We start from the raw sequence: 22,572 nt of genomic DNA, 5'->3' as shown, positions 1-22,572 counted from the left end.
AGCTTCCTTATCACAGACGGACTCTGTGTCTGATGCTCGTCCAGGGGTCTGGCTGTCTGAGAATCCCCCGTCACCGGACCAGGGCGCAGAGCACAGGACGGTCGGCTTTGAGTTGGTCCTCATGGACGGTCTGGGATCTCAAATTAGAAATGTCAAAACAATGCTTTACCCCAGAAAACAGACACTGTCTCTATGGCGATGTCTATGTTTATCTCTATGTCTGCGTGATACAAATAGAAGAGCCTGTTAATGTAAACATGCGGGGAAAAAAAAGTCCAAACTGTTCCACTCTCCTATTCCGGTCTACCACGGTTGGGTGTCTGGGGTCTTGAAATAGGACACATGTTTACCTGGGCAGGACAAGGACTCCCTGGTCCAAACATTTACACATCATTACAGTATTAACAGGTTTGCTTTTTTCGAAACAGGACGATGTGCACCTAATGGTGGTGTACCTTTCACCCTTTGAGCTCCTGTTTACACACCAACACAGTCAATAGGTCACCAGACGGAATGTAAGCTCATTTGTACCTGGAGAAATCCTGTTATTTTATTCGTTTTGGAGTAGGAAGTGGAGATGGGTGAAGGCAGAGTCATCGAGGAGGAGTTGTAGTAGTAGTTGGTGGGGGGGGGCGGAGGAGAGGGGATGTTTGAAAGGACGGAGGACGGGGCTCGGGTGCATTATTTAACTGAAACGTTCCATTTATTTTTGTTTCAATACGGTTCTAAATGCTGGTGTTGTGTTTTTCTTTTAAATGGTTTTTAACACGTGTGTCTGCCAAAGCTACGATGTCTCCTTTCCTGCCGTACATCTGTCGTTTGTCACGCTCTGAGAAACAGAACCCTTTATAGGTTCAGAGAAATGCATAGAAAAACACTGACACGCAGACTGACAGACAGGAAGACAAATAGACAGACAACACACACATAAATGCACACACACACAGAAATACAGATAGACAGAGAATACACAGACAGAAAGACAGACAGACAGACAGACAGACAGAAATACACAGAGACAAATAGACAGACAACACACACATAAACACACACACACACACAGATGGACAGACGGGTGGATAGACAGACAGAAATACAGACGGACAGACACATAGACAGACAGAAATAAACAGAGAGAGGGACAGACAGACAGACAGACAAAAATACATAGACAGACCGACAGACAGAAAGACAGACAGACAGACAGATAGACCTAGATAGATACTTGTCCTAGACGTTTGGCCTAGAAAAGTTGAAAGGTGGCTTTGTGCATTTTGTGGTCTGTAAGGGTAAACTATGGTGGAAAATAATATAAAAATATACATTTTATTTTATTTCCTGCATCCATACCATAAATCTTGACTAAGATTACCATTATCCATTTATCAGTTGTCTAGCCTTAAACCGGCAACAATTTACTTTCCTTTTCAAATCCTTGGCTTCTATACCAAAAGTTATGAACACACACACACACACACACACACACACACACACACACACACACACACACACACACATACACACACCCACACACACACACACACACACACACACACACATACACACACACACACACACACACACACACACAAACTGCAGTGATGTGTCAGTGTACAGTATGAAAAGATCATTGACGTCATTGATGGTTTTTAACTTTGACACCTGTGTCGAATCGTAATACTGCTCAAAATACAAAAAAACAAAAACAAAAAACACGTTTCAAAGGGATTATATTTTTAATACTTTTCAGTTTAGCTTCGAATGTATCACTTAACACTATTGTAATTTGCTGTCATTGGCACATTTAACAGTTTAAATACTATTGTATTGTATTCTATTCTTTGTTCTATTTTAGCCTTGAGACAGCTTGTAAAGGGCAGGTATCTAACTGCTGTTGGTATAACAAGCTCAATTCCACCACAGGGAATAATGAATGTGCTTTTATAATTTAAAAGCAGAAAGTAAAGCCAGACATTTACATGTGAAGGAAAACGTCACTAGTCGCTGAGGGAGGCTCAAACACCGAGTAACATGTTACGGGTTTTAGATGTAGCTCTCGTTTTTTAATTAAACTCATTATTTGAATTTTGACGTTATGAGTGCAATCAATAAATAAATGAACAAACAGATGGATGAGACAGGATGAGACGAGACAAGATGATGAGATGTGACATTTCAGTGGTGTTCTGAAGATTTTAGTGTTTGCTGTGACAATAACAGTGCTAAAAACAGATATTTGGTGAGGGGGGGGGGGGGGGGGCGGGGGTGGGAGAGGGTGGTTTACTGAATAGGCCCGAAAAAGAAGCCACTGATTCACTCTGGCCAGGAGGAGCCCGTCTGTGTGTTTGTGTTGAAGAGGTAGTCTATAGGTTTCTTTACAACTCACCACTATAGAGGTGAGTCCACAGGATGAGGTTCAGACAAGACATAAATAAACAGAAGCCCACACACAGCCTGATGACACACATGGGTAACTGCTGTACCTTTGTCATTTTCCTCTCCAACATAAAGTAACTATTTTATATTTAGATGGTCTAATAATGACATAAATAAATGAATGGTTGACTGAATGACTGAATGAAAGAATGACTGAATGAATGAATGACTGAATGAATTAATAAATTAATGGATAAATGAATGAATGAATGGATGGATGGATGGATGGGTGGATGTATGGGTGTATGGATGTATGGATGAATGAATGAATGAATGGATGAATGAATGGATGGATGGATGGATGGATGAATGGATGGAGGAATGGATGATTTTTTTTATTTAAGTGTCAGGCCACATAAATGGCCCATTCCCCCTGGGATTACAAGACACCATTATAGAACACAAACAACAAAGTCAATATAAGTATTTCATCACCTTTGGGATATTTATATACAATTCTTCATTTTAAAATTGAATGGCAAGAAAAAAAGTATTTATTCGCTGGTTATACAGCGTTATATTTCTGTTCGACGAGGGCGGCGCCGTGTGGTTAGAAGTGATAGTGTTTTCAGGGTTAGGGTTAAAATATCTGTTGAAATCGTGTAAAAATATGGAATCATAATTCAATCAATCTGGAATGATTTTACACAATCCCCTATGTTTTTTTTTTCTGCTATTCATAATCATTTTAAACACATTGAACGATAATGTCTCTCGTTATTTATTTTCTGACGCGAGTCCCGGGTGTGACGTCACGGACATGCGACAAGCACTTGGCATCCCGGCGTCGGTTAAAGTGAGACGGCGCAGGAAAGATGGCGTTTCAAATTTACTGTTGTCTCGTGAAGGCGGCGTCCCTTTTCGCGGTGGTGGCGATCTCGACCGCTCCTCAGTCTGGTGCGTCCGCGGACCGAACCAAAACGGTGGAGTTTGACGTGAAGCCCGGAGGCGTGGTGCACGCCTTCTCTGAGAGAATTGTGAGTGATTCGGGCTGCAAACCAGCCCTTCTTTCGTTCAGCGTTGGACAGATAAACACAAAGACGTACAGTCGAAATGCACCGGCGAGACGCTCTTAAATACTGGATCTGCAAATCAGAGCGTGCTTTGAAATGGAGATCACGCTGGCCAAGCGTGATTTAGTTGTAGATGTAAAGTACATGGATCTCACTGCATCACGTCGACATTTATTATTATTATTATTATTATTATTATTATTATTTTGTGGTCAAATATAGAAACATGGATGGGAAATTAAAAATGGACCAGAACAAACAAAACCAACGTACATTTCAAAACTCCATCGGAACGTCTCTGAAAGGGCTTTCGTCGCGTCGTGATGATGTCGCAGCCCCCGAGAGGCTGACACGTCGGTGGCAGACTGCCACGAGCGCGTTACTGATTGGCTGAGAGCTGATGAACACCAAGGCCGTTGTCATTCATGTGCATGACATACTAGTTATTTTTAATACTATATATATGCATGTTTTTAATTTATTTAAAATTAATTGAATTAAATAAAAGCTATCAATGCTCTTAACAAATAAAATAACGTATATTTTTGTTTCATGCAGTAATTGCATTTTGTCGTAGTTGCAATTCAGATAATGTTTTTTTTTCCCCCTAATGTGTTTACTTGCTGTTGTTCTCTTCCATTTCTCTGTAGAGTGATTATGAATGCTCATTCACGTATGCCTCACAAGGGGGAACCAACGAGGTGAATATCAGTGATAGTTCTCTATTCATCCACCCACCTACCAATTTCGTTATGGGTCAGTTTCCTTTCCAGTGTCATTCCACTACCTATTTATTGACTTGTGTGTGTGTGTGTGTGTGTGTGTGTGTGTGTGTGTGTGTGTGTGTGTGTGTGTGTGTGTGTGTGTGTGTGTGTGTGTGTGTGTGTGTGTGTGTGTGCGTGCGCGCGCGTACACATGTGTGCGCGTGCTTGCGTTGATCAGCAATGGCTCATGAGCGTTGGCCTTAGCAATGACGACAGACTGTTTTCCTGCTCTGTGTGGAGGTAAGCCATGGTGTGAGGTGTAAGGTATACATAAACACCCAACCATTCTCACACACACTCTTGCATATGGGATGTAGATCCATCAGTGGTAGGACTGAATTACAAATTCATTGACGCTGACGTTCAATGTTCTGTACTCAAACTGTGGTCACAAGGTTACAACAGTTATACCAGATTCAATACATCAATCAATGTGTGGAAAATAAATGAATATCTGATATAATATTCATTCATTTATTTTCATATATATTATCTTTCTCTCTCTCTCTCTCTCTCTCTGTCTATAAAAAAAATAAACCTGTTTCAACTTCTGTCATCTCCCAGGCCCCAGGGGAAGTCATACCTGTTTTTCACTCAGTTCAAAGCAGAGCTGAAGGGAACCAAAATCGAATATGCCAATGCATATGTAAGTACTCTGAAACTGAGACTAACTTTTCTCAACCCCTGTATGCAAATGCTGCCCTTCCTATTCCCATTAATCTGTTTCCCTGCACCGCCGGCTGATCCTAGTCAGAGTACACATTCAGTATGTAAATGTTTCACTGCATCAGAACCTGTAGATTACAGATGTAGTCTGTTACAAACCTCCCACTCACTTCATATCAGGTCTAGTTTTTACTTTATGCTAGAGAAGCACTGTATATTTCTCTCTTTGACATGGTGGTTGAACGGTCACATGTGAGGCTTGGCCACAGGAAAGTTAACCTCAAAGAAGAGTGAGTGATTTTAGTTTTTAGCTGAATTATCCAAATAGGTGATTCATTGTCATTGCCTCTACAGTACATCCCTGTGTCTAACTTGCAAATGGGGAATTGGCCTAGAATTTACTTTTGTTCTCTTCTATACTCCAGTTAACTTCAGAGTATAATCTATTGCATTAATGTAAAAATGTCATAGAAAGAGACGTTGGACACAACCTTGTCTTCTGCAGCTGAAGTAGGAATAGTAGTTGCTTATGGATTTTTGTATAGATAACATGGATAAAAATCCCCCCTATAAAGGGAAGATAACTTAACTTTATAACAGACAGTTAGTTCTGATTGGATTCACCATGTAGAAATCACCCAACGCAATTCTTATTAAATACTAACTGCCCTTATTAAGTTTTCTTTAAAAGCGGTAGCTTTCTTAAAGTGGAAAAGCCTTTCCCTACTTTCCCTCGAGCTCTATTGCTTCTTCTCGTAAAGAGCTTCTTTGACTCTCTTGTGACGTGTGCATTCGTTTTGAATAGAAAAACGAAAAAGAGATGCAACGCCAGTTAAGAAAATGGTCCGTCTGTAATATGTATAGACATTAAATAATGTATCAGTAACCACGGATAATTGTAGCTTTTACAGTTTGTATGCTGTACATTTCTCCATCAAGTTTTTTTTTCTGGGAATCTGACTCGTCACAGGCTTTTGGTTTAGTTGGAATCATTACGTATAAATTGTCAGTGTTCTGAGCGATGGTCTCATTTGCTATGCTGGTTATATAAATGCATGAATATTAAAGACTCTGGTGGATAAATATGCCACATCTTGTCTTGTATGCTTGTCCATTGGACTCCTGTGGGATACTTGGCAGTGCAGACTGTAACAAACCGTACAGGGTGATCCACAGGATGTGTTCACCTTACTGACTGGACCCTGGACTCTGCAGCTGCAGATAATTATGTCTCCATGGAGACCTGTCATACGTTCCATGAGTTCTAGTTCATTTATAGATCCGCTGCCCATTGGTTGTTGTTTGAGCCATGGTCTGACACTCTTGCACATAAAAGAAACACGTTGGAAACAATGGCGCTTACAGCAAGTTTATTATGATATAGCAACCCAACGTGTGCACGTTGGGTTGGCTTGTGTTGACGGCCGATCAGACGACATCGTTATCAAACTGATATCCAGGTTGGGTCCAGTCAGTCGCGTATCTTCACCGACCGGCTGCGCGCCGTGTCGGTATAAAGGTTTTTAAGGTGCAGCACGCCTTGACTCTCCTCTGTCCGCCGCAAGACTCCGCTATTAGTCACAGCACCAGACACCCCTCCCCGTCCCCCAGCCTTCTTTTCTCTTCCATCCCTATAGCTGCGTCCCCTGCAAAGGAAGACAAACAAACAAACAGAAAACATCTCCCCTAAATGATGGGACAAAAATAACTCCAGACACTCGTGCCCAGACACGCGTGCATGCACACCTGCCGCCCCCACACAGCGGCTCTCCTTGACCTTGTGGCCACACCTCCCACTTCCTCGGCCGTCTGTTGCAATGAAATTGTCTTCTCTCTAGTGCCGCCTCTCATCCTGTTATCTGTTTTTTTGTTTGTTTCACTTTCCCTTCTCTCTCTCTCTCTCTCTCTCTCTCTCTCTCTCTCTCTCTCTCTCTCTCTCTCTCTCTCTCTCTCTCTCTCTCTCTCTCTCTCTCTCTCTCTCTCTCTCTCTCTCTCTCTCTCTCTCTCTCTCTCTCTCTCTCTCTCTCTCTCTCCCTCCAGTCACAGACTGCGGCAGGAGGACAGAGCGATGTAGCTCTGAAGCCGGAGGAATTTACCGTGGGCGACTCTACAGGTAAGAACCTTGCTGCCCACACTGGTGCTCCCACTGCTTTTCAACTCATTTTCTGGGTTCCTGTCAATCTCTCTTTCGCGCTCGCCTCTGTATAAATGTCTCTCTCCCAGCTCCTCCCCATTTTTTGCTGGAGCAGATTAAGCTTAAAATGTTTTTCAAAATCACAGTGCTTAATTAATCATGTTAATCTTCATGTTCTCTGAATATAAAACAAAATACAATTTAAGATATTTAAATGTAATTGTGTTTATTGAATTCCTTTTCTTATTACTAGGTAATTCACTAATTTCCTCTAAATACCTATAATTTCTATGGCTGCCTGTTCGTTATACTATTGGTTCACACCCACACTCGATCAAAGCCCAAAGCAGGTTTTCAATCCAACGAATCAGTTCACCTACCTGATATTTCTATTTGATTGGGCCCTCTCTTGTTAAGAGTGTCCAAATAAGAGACCTAAACGGGTGTAGACCTCCACACTGGACTGAAACAGCTGTTATAAATTAACCTGTAAATCTTAAAAAAATAAAAGAAAAGAAAAATGATTGTTGACCTCAAGGCTGATTTGCTCTCCTTTCTCTCTTCTAGTGACTCACGCGGATGGAAAGTTCCGCGCAGAACTCTCCAAACTAACCGCCATCGGCCGAACACGACACGACGAGCTGTAGTTGGCAAAATGTCTAACTTGACTTATTTGAGCGGCTTTGATTCCAGACCATTGTCCTTTGTCCTCAGAGGTAATAAAGGATGGGAATTGTATCACAAAAACAAAACGGCTTTATTCAGCCGACAACCAGAGGGTTTCTGCATCCTGGTGGCACTTTGTCTTACAGTACAATAATTACGAGTGTGTTGTTAAATTACAAGGATTCTGAAATGGAAATGAAACATGGCGTCCATTGTCAGCACTCTAAGGCATTTGTTGCTTTGAAATAATTGACATAATAGCAGTACCTACTATTTACTCTTGTTTTTCCTTACAAGGTGGTGCTATAAGACTAAGTGCTTTAGTGCTGGTTTTCTTGGTCTCTGAAATTAAAATGGTTGTATGGTTAATCTTTTGATCCATAGGGACTGAATGGAAATGTATAGAGCTTTCTTGAGGGCTTGTAGAGTATAGCTCTTATTTTCATTCCATGTTAATCCTGCGCAAACCGAGTAATCTCCAGTGTTGTCGCAATAACCCCCGTAACACAAGACAGTTTCCAATCCCCTTTCTCTCCATTTCTTTTTTTTTTGTTTGTTTTTTTAAGCTGAAGAATGATTAATATGTTGCAGAGCTAGATCACCCCAGTCCCTCTCTCTCTTTGTTTATTTCCTCCTCTGCTGATGTGCAACTGTTCTGGATAAGCTACAAGCACCTTATTTCAGCCCCGATTGGCACCGTTCAGTGCAGCCGGTGATTCCAATTTTCCTGCTCAAACTGATATTCAGTCTTAAATGGGCACAAAGAAAAGACTCCATTAAAGCAATAATCCTGACTGGGACATGGTCGGCGGTGGAAGCGACGTCAAGCCATCATAAAACCCTTAGCCCAGACCTCTCGAAATCTACTGGTGTGGATTTGTGATATTGGACCGTCGTCAGCAGAACACAGTTATTACAGCGTTGTCTCTGCTTGTTATATACCAGGTGGGATTGCCTTCATCTCTCTGAGATTGATCCAATCTTCTTAAATCCACACAAGTGGCCAGAGGGTGAGTTCTTGTGATTGATTTCGGATTTGAGGTTTTGTAATGATTTGATGTGGGTGGGTGGATTGTCTTCGTGAGACGTACCGTGTTCCATCCGGGATCTGGAGACCAGCATCTGTCTCGAGGTGATCCTATGAGTTAAGGAAACGCTCTGTAGGGACAATGGCGCCCCCCTCCACCGTGGATTACAGTAGGTTCCCTCCGTGGCGGCGGCAGGAAATACCGCGACCAGATGCTCTGTTGCAGCAGAGAGACACAAGATAGTCGAGAGCATTTCTTGTCACAAACATGTTTCCTTTTCAACCCATTTCTTTGTTATTATTCCCAGCGACGTGTGATGGATTGTTCAATAAAGTCACGTTGTCACTTGGCTACAGATGCCTGGGTGTTTTTTGCCTTGTTATGTCAGTTCTCATCTGATTGAACGTCCCACAGCGTTGTTAAGGACAAACATGAAAGGAAAGCGAGACAGAAGAAGAGACATTTCAGCACCGACTTCTAAACATGGAATTTTCCTGGGTCACATTCAGTCTGTGCGCATCCATTTTAATACCCGGCTCATGTCTATCTGGAATAGTTCCTTCATAAACCTAATTTAAGATAATGCCTGCAAAGGCAGGTACTAGGTTCGCAGCACAGACTTTGTGAACTGTGGGAGTTTGTATGCATTGCAACAATCGCTAAAAGTAATTAGTTCTAGAATCCATAAAGTGTAAGCACTTTCGTTACTTGACAATGCCCTCGATTAAATGGTTGCATGAGATGAAATGCTTCCATTGTTTCTCCTCAGTTTCTGGGGAAAGGGGCTTTGCTGCGGAAATCTGCTAAATCCCGGGGTCGTGTATGGTAATGTATAGAGCTGATCTTTGTGGGCTTATAGCGATACAGACTCAGCGGGGATTATTCATTTCCTGTTAAGCTAGGGGATGGTCATTCATCTTGACTGTCCTCAAATTAGCATCGGTTGCCTCAAAAAGTTTGATACAAGAGCTATAGCATATGTGGCAACTGCGCATTGTCGTCGTATTAATTTTCAGATGATTTTCTGCAAATCCCAATGTTCCAGCGGTCCAAGGAACCAGGGTGGTTTAATTAGTGTGGTTGTTCATGAACAGTTAATAATGCATGACATCAAACGGAAATCCTTGCGAATAAACTTCTGCAAACTAGCGTGCAAGGAAGGCACGCTAGAACCTTTATTGTGACCTTTCTCAAGTTACTCATCCCTTGAGTACATCCTGGTTAAGGGCAGGTAAAGCCCCAGGCATCCTCACCTCAGGTGCTTTCTAGCTGCCCTTGCCGCACACACACACACACACACACACACACACACACACACACACACACACACACACAAACCATTTCCACCTGAAATCTCCTGCATTCTGATGCATCACATTTACAACTGACGTCAAGTCGTCTTATCTGCATGTGGTAATTTGTTCCCTAGAAAGTTTGTTCACATACAATTTTAGGATGAGTAAGATGTACTTTTTCGAACATGTTATTCTGGTGCAGAATAATTAGTCTCTGCGCTACAATAGTTCTTTATTTTCCAACGTTTCGCTCTCTCCCTTCGAGACGGAGAGCTGTCGTCCAAACTCTAAATACATCATTACTACTCACCATCTGCTACCACTGGAGATTCTTCCTTTCAGCCCCTACAGTGTGATAAACACAGACCCTGCCCAACACTTGTAAAAACTGCATTGGCATGCATTAGTGAAATCTTTGTTTAAAAAACATGTTTTTTCATCAATGTTTCATTGGAAGAACATGAAAGAACCTCAAAATGGCTTTGAAAAGGACTACAGTGTATTATCTACACCCTCTGTGGCAATGACTCGAATCGATTTGTTTAGGAGGGGAACACCTAAGATCACCTCCAGGAATGAGTCATTGATTTGCTGCAGTAACGCCAGTAATCATTGTCGCTGGCATTCCAAAGTCTATTCCTCTCTGTCCCTATTCTGCCCTATCTACACCTCCATTCCTCCTCCTTCCAGACCTCTTCTGCTTTTTGGCTCTTCCTATCTCTACCTCCTCTGCTCTCTCCTCCCCACACACCTGCCCCCCTCCTCTAGCTTTTTTCTCTTTGCATCTCCTGACATTTAGAGGGTAACAGATGGAGGTTGTGGCTGGGTGGGTCAAGCCAGAGACCGCAAAAGAGATGGGATTTCTCTAACACCAGGGTCCCTGTGAAGGGTACAGCAAACAGCCAGCTGCCCCTTGTCTCCCCTGATAGCCACCGAGGCATCAGACTGGTGACCTAGTCAGCCCAAAACCAGAAAGCCTTTTTCGCTTATTTTTTCCTCTTTGTTAACTTTCTCATATCAAGTGACCTTTCCAACTCCACATCTAGCACGCATCTCCAGCCTCGCACCTTTTATGTTATGTTTCACCGTGCAGGATCAAGCCTATCAGTACTCAGCTCAGTTCCTTCTAACGCCACCATGACTGTAGTTATTACCCATGCAGGGACCAATTATGTAGGTTTATGGATAGGGTATAGGTGGACATATGCATGGAATACAGCCTATATCGGTGTGAAAATATGGACTGCCTTTTTTCTCCAATCTGATGCATAATGCAGTTTTTTGCACATGCCACAGTCATTTTTCAATTTTCTTGTATCCTCAAAGTGTGCACAACCTGGTCGTTTGAGCAATGTGAGGTCTAAGGTTGGTTTGAGCATCTGTATAGGGGGTTTTGTTACCAACGCAACCGTCCAGACAGCTGTTACCATTCTCAGTGTTGTTTAGCGAAGGCACTGTGAAGAGAGAGAGAGAGAGAGAGAGAGAGAGAGAGAGAGAGAGAGAGAGAGAGAGAGAGAGAGAGAGAGAGAGGAGAGAGAGAGAGAGAGAGAGAGAGAGAGAGAGAGAGAGAGAGAGAGAGAGGTCAGCAAAGGCAAGCTTTTTTTTTCTTTTGCCTGCTACACTCACCCCGAGTTGCTTCTTCAAACCATCACATTAGAAACTTGGTCTCAGCTCAACTTGGCAAGCCTTAAATCAATCTCTGCACTCGCAGACCCGTGGCTGTGAATCTGGCTGTGTGCGATCAGCCTCCACCCCCATGCTGTGTTGTCTTCACACTGTGGTTGAAAGCAGCCTTCTCTTCTCAGGGTACGGAGGAGCCTTGCGGGGCTCCTTGGTTTTCTTTACGCATTCAAAGAGTCTGTTGTGTGGGTACGGGGGGGGTTTACGACCCCTGCGGCCTTGTGCCAGCGTGGTCTTAGTTGTATCCGTCAAGGTGGTGCTCTCCCACTGAGCTAATTGAACAAGTCCTGTCGAAGAAGCCTCCCCCTGTCCGTCCGTCTGGGGCAGAGTTTCAGTGTCCCTGGGAGGGCGGCTGCTAGCTGGAGGCTGGGACGAGGATGAAGAGAGTGGACTGACAGATGGGTGGTCGCCATGTGGGGTCTGATGGGTCTGACAGACTGGCTGCACGGACAGGATGGGGAGAGGGGGAGAAGGCCCAGGGGAGTGGGACCCAAGACCTGGACTGACACCTGGTGGGCTGTCGTGCGAAGCGAGATTTACTGTTAATGGAAAAAGGCCAGGAGCAGGGGGGCGGATTGGGAGGAGACTGCTTCTGCATGGAGAGGAGGCAAGTCCTTGGGTTCGAGGCAGGCTTCCAGTGTGAGCTGGCAACGCAGGTGAAGGAAGCTTGTGGGGATAGGAGGGCGGTCTGCCGCGTTTGGAAGAAGAGCCAAAACTGCTGGCGAGGCAGAGGGTTTTACGCTTCTCTGGTGATACCATCACTGTGTTTTGGGCGTGCAGTGGCCTACTTGCAGGCTCAAAACCTACTTGGTTTCTAATATAATTAAGCAGGTGACCTCTCATGAGGGTGGAAGTCGCTGATGTGCGTCCTGGCTCCCCGTCCTGGTCTGAGAGCTTCGGAGGAACACTGCCCACTGTGACTCCGCTTGATCTGGAGGCTGAACTGGAGTGGGATCCACTGCCACTGGGAGGCCTGGCACCATCTCCATCTCCTCCTCCTCCTCCTCCTCCTCTCTCCTCCAGCCTGTCCTCATTTAGGTCAATTGATGAAGTCAGATAGTCAATCTGCTCCACAACCTGTGAGACATGAAGGATTTTGAGATACCCAGAATGACGTGTCACTCAATAGAAATATGAAAAAATAAAAGTGATAACGCTTGTGAAGTTTTCTCATCTGAAATTAGATCAGTGACACAAATGACACAGACTTTAAAAACATTAAGCATGACAATGTGTTCCTCCATATAGGAAACTAAAATTCAAGCTATAATACAAACACAAGTTAATGTTTTTTGTTTTCCAAAACCTATTTGCAGCAAGTTACAATTTCTCTGCTATGTATTATGCATCCATTATAATAGTCATAGTCAAAGTTTTTTTGGTCCAACTTACTCTCAAGAGCACTTAGAATGTACACTATGTTTTCTTTCAGTAAAGTTACTATGTTTAAAATGAGTGCCAACATAAAAACACATAAAAAAATGCAGGTATGATATATTTATGCGGTTGTACATAATACGTATATCCAGTATATTCTTGGAAATATCCAGACACGTAATACATCATACAGCATGCATTAATACTCACACATTGAAAATTAGTTCAGTCGAGTGTATGTATAACCAACACACACACACACACACTTGCATGTCACAACAGCACAAACAGGTGGGCAGAGAAACAATCACGCAGTCACACAATGGCGTGATAGGAACTGGGGAGATATGAGAAGATTCACTGGGGAAAACGGTTGACCTATCTCTCCACCTGCTCTATGCGAAGAGATAAATCCTAAGTCCCTGCTGCAACGGGTGAATTATTGTTTTGTTCTCTTGGCTCAACAACATCCCCGCTGATGTCAAAGATGACCTGGATTGTTTTGAGCAAATTAATTTGCTTTACTTTGAAGTGTGGTGCATGTAGACTGAAGCAACTGTGGGCAGGTGTTTCTATAGTTAATGTCAATGATGATTAAAGATAAAAGAGCAGAGTTCTGAAGCAATGTATGTTTATATTCCCATGTGTGTTTATTAAAAATATAGCTGTGACCACCCCAGGTCTTCACGTGGTTCTTTTGTGTTGATGAGCAGATCAACGAGGTTGTATAATATTTTAATGAAAGCATTTGGGAACATGTACATCGTTTATACAACTTTCTGCAGTCCTCATGTGAGTTTCTTTAATGTGCTGTTTTGTGCAGGCGTGATTCGTGCGGATCTTTTTGCAACACCCTCTTTAGAAAAGATCATGAATTATGGCTGACGGTTCTGCTGCTCATGTAACGGAATGATAAAACAGGTCTTTGAAATAAATATGCGACAAAGTCATCTCTTGTGCTCTTCCTCTTTGAAGTTCCTTCTTTGTTGTGAGTATTCGCATTTCTGTGAGGGAGTCCTACAGATGATGTTTCATCCAACGGCACCGGCTTTATGCAGCGTTATATTATTTCTCTCACGCAATATCTTGCACATCCTGGATGATGAGGTTACTAGTCAGAGCTTAGCCAGCCCGGTAGATGCAGATCAAATGCCGAAAGGCAGCTGAGAGAAAAGATCTAATACAATACATAGATGCTTAGCTCTAAAAGGATTATAAAAGCATCGGCTCTTTCCAGCTGCGCCCAAAGCAGCATCTGTCGATAAGGAGGCGGACTCGAGTAAGAGTTAGAGAAAGAATGATGGGGGAGGATGGGAGTGGAGAGAGGCTTCTGCTTTGAACCAACCAGGGGACACATTACCCAAGTGGAGCATAACAATTGCACAGTCAACCTTTACAGATGAATCATCATTCAAAAACAAAACTTTCGAGACCACACAAGACTTTAAGTGTATGAGTCCCACTTAGTACAACAGACACTCCAACTACTCCAGCCGCCTTACCTCCTTCATCTCCTGCTGGACATCTTTCAGAGCTCCCAGGACCCCCTCTAAGTTGTCCACAACGCGTTTAATCTGGTTGCGAACCACTCTCCTGGTACAACTTGGTCTTGGCTGCCCTGCCTCTTTCGAAGAACTCTGCGATTGGTTCTGCTCCCGGGTTGGGATATACTCAGAACTCGGTTTGGGCTTCCTGGAGCCCCGTAGAATTCTGGTGAGGCCCACGCCTGTCTGAGGAAGCTCTGTGGAGAAGGCGACTCCATTAAGGGAGCCTCGGCCATTTACACCCTCCACAGGCTGTTCCCTTGGCCCTGTCAAGCTTCTCTGACCATGGGAGTTTTGAATCTGCTCTTTGATGGGGCTGAAACTGGACCTGAAACCCTGCTCTCCGTCTGTTCTTCCCTGCGCGTTAATCCGGTCAGATGCATCAGGATCTCTTTGCTGATAAGTACGCCTGGCAAAGTTCCAGCGTTTGTCCCTCTCCTCATCAGTGCACATCCCAAGAGGCAGCTTAAGGTTTGGAGGCTCCTGGCTTTTGTACTTTCTAGGTGGCATCAGAGCTGGAACTGGAACTAGCAGTGGCCCGTATTTCCTGAGTGGGGTGCTAGTCCCATCGGTCTGGGAGCGGAGGAGGTTGAGGTGGCTGCCGTGGGTCCTAACTGTAGAGAATTCAGAGTAGAAGTCCTGAACAGACATTGAGTTTTTGTTCGTATCCTGAGTCCCGTCCTGGATCGGATTGCTCTCTGTTTCTGAGTTTGGGGCGAGTTCTGGAGACTGGCTCCACCTGGCAGGGCTATCCTCCCTCTGCCTCTCCACACTCACAGGCAGTGCATGTCGCCCACTGAGCACCACAGGGAGTCTCCTGACCAGACCCACGCTGTTACAGCGAGGTACGTTGTTTTTCTCCCTCTCTTTTTCCTGGTTCGGCTCTTTGGTTTTCTGCAGCGGGGTTAGGTCCTTGCAGGGCTTGGTGCAGCGTTTGAAGGGTGCACCGAGCCCCAGGTCGCTGCCGTGATGAGGCTTCAGACCGTTGCGTAGCCAGGGGAAGAAGTGAGGTGTGTGGGGCTTGAGGCCCCTCCGCTCGCCCGGCCGCGGAGCCTTGCTGTCAGAGAACATGGCGCATGAGGATGCGGGGCAGCGTCACAGTCAGAAGAAGCCTTAGAAGAGGAATGCAACTGCTGGATGATAGAGCACTTCCTCTTCTTTCGCCACCAGTCTCCTCCTTCCTGTGCCATTAACGTGGAGTCCTCTCATTGACATCTCCAGTTTTGTGTTTCTCTTTATCACTTCCTCCCTCCTTTCGCTCCCCGTTTCTCTCCGACTTTTTTTGTTTCTTTAAAAACTTAAAAACAGTGCGGCTACCACCCAGCCAGCCAGTCCCCAGCTTCGCTTTTGCAAGTCTGATCCTGACTGTGCTGGCCTGGTTTTTTGCTTTGCTTTTCCCCTTTTCCTCTCTCCCGTGGGTATCCTCTCACTATTCGCTCTGTCGTGGTGCTCTGGAGTCCTTTACTCCTCCGTTGGTCTTGCCTGGGAGCTGCTGGGGGCCACTCTCTCTCTCCTCTCCTCCTCCCTCGCTCCCTGCCTGCATCTCACTGACTCTGTAGCAGCTGCAGGCTTCTGTCTCTGCCGCTCCGTCTATATCTCTCTCTCTCCCTCCCTCTCCCTGGCTCTCTTTTGCTCACTCTCTCCCTCCCTCTTTCTTGCGCCCTCTCTCCTTTCCTCTCCTTGACTCTTCCTCTCTTCTTCCCTCTCGCTCTCTCTCTCTCTCACTCCCTCACTCCCTCTCTCCCTGGCTCTCTTTTGCTCTCTCTCTCTCTCTCTCTCCCCCCTTCTCTCTCTCCCTCCCTCCCTCTTGTGCTCTCTCCCTCCCTCCGTATCTCTCTCCCTGGCTCTCTCACTCTCCCACTCACTCTCGCACACTCTTCCTCTCTCTCCCCCTCTCTCTCTTTCACTCCCCTTCCTGCACTGCGCTACCTCCTCTTCTCATCACTTCCTCCCACAACCTCTCACTGCTGTACCTCCCTCTTCCTATTCCCCTGTTTTCTCCCCATCTCTGTCTGCTCTTCCCCCGTTCCTCCCTCCTCTCATTTCAACCCCCTCTTTGCTCTCCTTTTCTCCTCTATCTTTCTTCCCCCTGCTCTCACAATTGGCCCTTTTTCATCCTTTGCTGCTTTCCCCTTAGTGCCTGTCTCTATCATCCCCCCTGCTCTCTCTCTCTCTCCCCACTGTCCCTCTCTGTCTCTATCCCCCCCTCTATCTCTCTTTCTCCTCGCTGCCCCCCCCCCCCCTCTCTTTCCCCTCCCTCTTTCTCTCCCCTTCCACCACCTCCCACCACCACTTCCACTTTTACCAGGGAGAGCAGCTAAACTTCAATCAGAATGCCGGTGTTATTAATCCCTGGTTCGCCGATGTATCTCCAGCCCGCCCAGCACCTCTGCTCTCATCTGATTACTCCGTCTCCGGCCTCGCAGCCCTGCGCAATTAAGCACCATGTCACATACGAGCGAGGGGTTTAAAGTAGTCGGAGGGATGCCGCCACGGCGGGGGGGCAGCAGAGGGCACGTAATTGCGTCCTAAAAGATTTGAGATCTGCACCAGTCGGCGAGGACAGGGAACATAAGTTGCCTGATCTGCCCGTGGCCCGGTTGTCCTGGACTGGACTCGCTGTAACTGTCAGCAAATAGTGTCACATTACATTGCCGATGTTGTGTTGTTTTGTCCCAAGTTCCATTTGTTCCAATTATGCAGAGACAGCTGCTATATTCGGGTTTCTCATTCAAATTCCAATTTTGGCCTGTCTGGATTAGATTTTGTCTGCTTGACAAGCCAATGGATGCCGCCTAGGTGCCTTTTTCACTCAGCTGCGGCTGGCTGGGTCCCTTCCTCTCTGGCGACATCCAAAATGAAACGACGGCAGAACAGCCACCAACAAAAAAAAAACCCCATGACAGTTTGCTGTCACTCAGCAGTGAGCAGCACAAAGCAGCTGTCAATTTATTAGTCAGCATAACAATGTTTTCCTCTGGTATTGCCCCGTTGGAATAGGACTTCATTTTGTGAAACAATCTGTGGTTTGGCGGTCGACAGCAGAACCACACGAGTAATCTCTATATTAAAAGGATTCCCTCCGACATGTCTATATTCCTGTGTTCAGCTGGGAGTGACTGATGGTCCAAATAAAACACAACAAAGAGCGTAAATAATAGAGAATGCTTTGTTAATCCTTCTGAGCTTGGTCAACATGGGTAACACGTGCACACACACACACACACACGCACACACACACACACACACACACACACACACACACACACACACACACACGATGGTTTGTCCTTGGTACTTACTTTGCAGTAATTTCTCTTTCAGAAAACATTTATGCGAACTGGCTCAAGGTGACATAGGTGCATTTCAAATGAGACAAAACTCCAAATAGTGTTTGTCCAAAATGGATGTAGAGCCCTTTGAGACCATGTCTATATATAAATAAACCTAACTTAATGACACCACTGAGCTGAATAGTACTCAATCATGTATTTAACAGTATGTGTAGAAAAGTGGAAACTCTATGAATTTACCAGTAAAATGCAAACACTACCCACGGTTCAAGTAAATCTGTAGACCCCCTAAATATGTTTTTTATTGACTTTGTATATAAGAGCAAAATTAGATGCAAATAGCTCATTTTCAATCTCCCTGCTTGCAGTGAGACAGCAGCCTTGAATTGACAAGTCGAGCAAAATGTGGTGTTGTTGGAGGTACGACCAATAATCTGTCAGCAACAGAGGGCTGATCTTTGCAGACGTAACGGCAGTTGGATCCCTTCTCCCCGATGCCCTGAATCGCCTGAGAAAAGTACCTGCCATCATCGGGACTCAAAAGGTCAAATTCAAGCCTTTTAACATGCATACTGTCAATTGTTTTCCAGCTTTAGTAAAATGTTTTTAAAATGCCTACAATGTTTCTACATGGATAAAACAAAACCCCAAATTATAGTAATGTGCAACAAACAATTGGAATGTTGGATTAGCAATAAAAGACCAACAAAATTCCACTAAGTACTCCCCTACGTTAGAAAATGAAATTTGCATTTTTGTGAAGCCTGTCCACATTTATTGTGGGATGAGTTTCAATCGACAATTATTGGGAGATCAATAGGTTTATAGATTACAGTACAAATTTGTAAAAATAAAAATAAAAAGCAAAATGTACAATCCCTGCGTATGAATGTATGTATATTTATGTGAAAAATAACCTCTTGAATCTACCATGACATGTATACAATATTCAGTGAATTCCATTACCCATTCAAATTTTAAGCAGTATATTTATGATATCTAACACATAAAAAATACAAGCCTTGTGGCTTATATTTCTTTATTGGAAATATAGACCACAGTGTGAACAGGAATCATTTTCTGTGCTCATCTTGGAACATGATTCAAAATATGAACTTTGAATACGAGGGAGAAGACATTACAAGCTGAGATTGTACAACTTGACATAATTCACGCATCTTGAATAATTGGTGATTCTCATAGAAGATTAATCCATTTTCCCCCTATTCACAGCACGGCTTTTCAATTTGCCGTCTTTAAATGAGGATTAAGTTTCCTCTAAACCTTTTGTAATTCAAGAGGGCAACGTCATAAAGAAATAACGAACACGCTTGCTCATTTAATTGGTGTGACTCGTGTGATGTACTGACTACACGTTGGGCATTGAGTAATGGAACGTGTAACAGCAACGAGTAACATTCTGACAATAACTTTTAAACTCAGAGATCGTAGGCCCACGTGTGCTGGACTTGAGTCAGGCACCTCTTTAAAAAAAGAACGTAAATCTTGGCTTTCAACCAAACAACCACCCACAGAGCGGGGGTCCATAAATAACACGGCAGCAAAACACACACAATAGTTGCTCATTTTGAAGTCGGTGTTGAATAATAAGTACCTGCCACAGCTGCTGCTCATTTAACTGAGCTGGAAGTGCATTCTCGCCTCCAGCCTCCAGGTACTCTGCAGCATCCACGCTCCTTCATCGTTCCACTACGTGTGAGTGTGTGTGTCTGTGAGGTGTGTATCAGTATTTTTCTACATATCTACAATCAGAGATATGAGGGTGTAAGATATTCAGGTATTAAGCTCAGCTGAATCCCCTTTTTCCTTTGGGAAATAGAGCTCACTCACCTTTCTGATGACTGCTAAACAGAGAGTAATGTTTGAGTAATGTTTGAACTCACCCAGCTCACCTGCTGGCCCCTTTAATCACCTAATTTTAACTCTCTCTCTCTCTCTCTCTCTCCCTCTCTCTCTTTCCAAGAAATCAATACACCTCCTCCCTGCCACCTTTCAAACAAATCATGTTGTTTTCATTCATGTCAAAAGAGGCAAAAAACGCCTTTCGGGGGAGAGAGTTCGGGGGAGAGAGAGAGAGAGAGAGAGAGAGAGAGACGTCCTGCTTGGCCAAATGATACTGCAGAGTTATTCTTTTTTTTTTTTTTTTTTTTTCTATTGTGGAATTGCAGTGAGATCCACTGAATTATGTATATTTATTGCTCAAAACCATCGTTTGGTGGTGACTAAGAGTTTATTCTGCTCTGGAGGAAACGCCATCATGACTTGAAACGTCCCCGATCTGCCTTTTTAGACCTTTTGCTTTATGTAGAACAACATCCCACTTCCACCCAATCGCTACGGCTCTGCAGCGACTCCCCACCTGGTTGTGTGTTTTTTCGTCCGCCTGTGTGTGTCCCCGTGCTCCCGCAGGTGTCCCTGTTTGAGGGCCTTCTTACAGCTGCAGCAAGTAGTGCATCCTTTTCCTCAAAACAACCCGAAGATGAGGAGAGAGCACATCACTGAACAGATGATATAACGCAGGGAGACAGAACGAGGTTCAAATGTATTCCTCTTTAGCGGCAAGACCCTACCTGTCTCTGTCAACATGTTGTTTTTCCAAATGGCTTTTAGACTTTCCCCTGGGGTGAATTCTTAAAGGCAGTGACACCTTACACTTTTCAAAATGTGTATATTTGTGTGTGTGTGTGGCTGTGTGGATGTGGAAGCGGGCGGCGGCGTGGCACGCTGTACCAAACACTGTATTTACAGGACGAGCAAGATGAGACCTTCTCTCGCAGCAAAATGGTCTTTTCCAGTGTCAGCAGCAGACGCCGGCTCTTCCCGTCTCTTTTGAGTAACCGCTGTCACGTCGGCGGCCGCGCTCTGTGCACTGGGTGCAAATCAGCGTCTTCCCGCCCTCCCGTTTATACATTTTGTGCGTTGTCTGCTTTTGGATTCCCCCTCAACGACGCTCTTTTCATCCTTGAATAACATGTCTGTCAGGTGCTCTCTGAGGAACCTCGGCAGCCAGGAGAGGAGAGTGATGAAGACAGACAGAGAGAGAGAGAGAGAGAGAGTGAGTGTGAGTGAGAGAGAGTGTGCGAGAGAAAGAGAGGGAGAGGCAGAGTGAGAGCGCTGGAGTTGGGGGGAAAAAAAAAACCAAAAAAAAACGAGATTGAGAAAGAGGAAGAATAAAGAAAAATAAATAAATAAATAAAAAAAGACTTTTGAAAGAGTTCTTAGTTGCAAGCGTAGTGTCACAGCTATGTGCTTGCCAGAGGGGAGAGCACCTTGAAGCATACAGGATGAGGAACAGTGTGGAAGGACTAAAAAACAACAGCGGCGGATAAAACGAGGCGTTGCTCAAGCGTGCAACAGACCTGCCATCGGGTTTGTTATTAAGAATAATGAAAAATGAAACTGCTTAAAAGTTCCAGTCGGATTCCAAAAAAGTGTAGATGGATACTGGCCACACAACACACGCATGGGGGCCTCTGATAATGTGGCGAAAGATATAATTCCATTTAAGCTCCATCGATATCAGCTACTCACAGAATAAATCAAACAGATAGATAGCTCTTCTCATATCAGCAGCTCAAAAATCCCGCAGATGAATTTGCATTTTGGGCTCATTCTATTAGGAAGTTCGAGTCTTTTTGCGCTGGTTTCTGTTTGACAGATAAAGAAAAAGGGTCTGTTTTAAAACAAAAGGCTGGACCACTCTGATTGTGTTCCTGCGGAAACTCTCCATTCTGCCTCCGACTGCCCGCCCAGTGCTGGGATGTGGACTTATTACGCCTGATATTCTGTGGCCTTTCAATGAAACAAACTGGAGAAATCAGGGTTTTTTTTATTTTGGCGAGCAGTGATCATATTTACCCATTTGCAAATAACATTGCATTTTTTTTGTTTTTAAATCTGCTGCAGGAAGAAATGCTAACGTATGCAGTCGTAACAGCGATAGTGTTTGCATTTGTATTTATATAAATACAAATGCAAACACTGTCGCTGTTACGACTGCAGTGGGTTGATGGATACTAAAACTGATCACAACAAGGTTTATGTGTCTCAGAATACACACAGTCTCAATTATCTTTTCCCATTCGGAGCAGAACAATAGATAGTGAAATGAATGAAAGATCGATCGATTTGTTTTTGCACAGTGGCTTTGCTCCATTGATAATAAAAGCACATTCAAAATCATGACTACTTTTTTGTCAAACAGAATCTGATCTAGTTGAGGTTGGTTTTTCCAGCCTGGACCATCTGCTATAACTCCGTATTTTGCAAGCGGGCCTGAGCAGAATGTGAAATGATTCCTTTGCGCTCCGTTCATTTCACTCCCTCTTAGGATGCAGGACAGTTCCTTTGTACTTACTTCATTATGTAGAAATGATAATTCTGCCCCAATGGAAGCCAGCTTCACACCAAACTGTAGAGCCCTCATTCGTATCCACTTTGATAATCACGTCGTGACTGTCGTTCAGAAATTGTAATTATCATAGTGTTTGAACAAGTCATACTGGAGACAAGTGCAGGAAACCTTAAAAACTCATTGCAGTTATCCTCCAATTAAATGTCACAGATCCTAACTTTCTGAATTTCACCATTACTTTTTGTATTTAACATATATAAGATATGAATAGAAGACAGTCTGCTTACCTTGACTCAAACAG

At 44.2% G+C, this 22,572-nt stretch overlaps 1 protein-coding gene across 1 annotated transcript; it reads left to right on the top strand.

The window, feature by feature from the left end:
* Positions 1-3,232: 3,232 nt before the first annotated feature.
* Positions 3,233-9,062, top strand: mydgf (myeloid-derived growth factor). Its single transcript, XM_080008497.1, has 6 exons — positions 3,233-3,413; positions 4,100-4,150; positions 4,392-4,453; positions 4,778-4,859; positions 6,920-6,992; positions 7,581-9,062. Exons 1-6 carry the CDS (start codon positions 3,252-3,254, stop codon positions 7,658-7,660), a joined length of 510 nt encoding a protein of 169 aa, XP_079864623.1. The 5' UTR covers positions 3,233-3,251; the 3' UTR covers positions 7,661-9,062.
* Positions 9,063-22,572: the final 13,510 nt, after the last annotated feature.

This window comes from Zeus faber, assembly GCF_960531495.2.
Source record: "Zeus faber genome assembly, chromosome: 1".
Lineage (NCBI taxonomy): Eukaryota > Metazoa > Chordata > Actinopteri > Zeiformes > Zeidae > Zeus > Zeus faber.
Note: the sequence above shows the minus strand (reverse complement) of the source record. Positions and strands in the feature narration are given on the sequence as shown.

Coding starts and splice junctions, on each gene's coding strand:
- mydgf (XM_080008497.1), top strand. CDS start 3,252: ATGGCGTTTCAAATTTACTGTTGTCTCGTGAAGGCGGCGTCCCTTTTC. Junction 4,151..4,391: donor CACAAGGGGGAACCAACGAG/GTGAATATCAGT, acceptor TGCGTTGATCAG/CAATGGCTCATGAGCGTTGG. Junction 4,860..6,919: donor TCGAATATGCCAATGCATAT/GTAAGTACTCTG, acceptor CTCTCCCTCCAG/TCACAGACTGCGGCAGGAGG.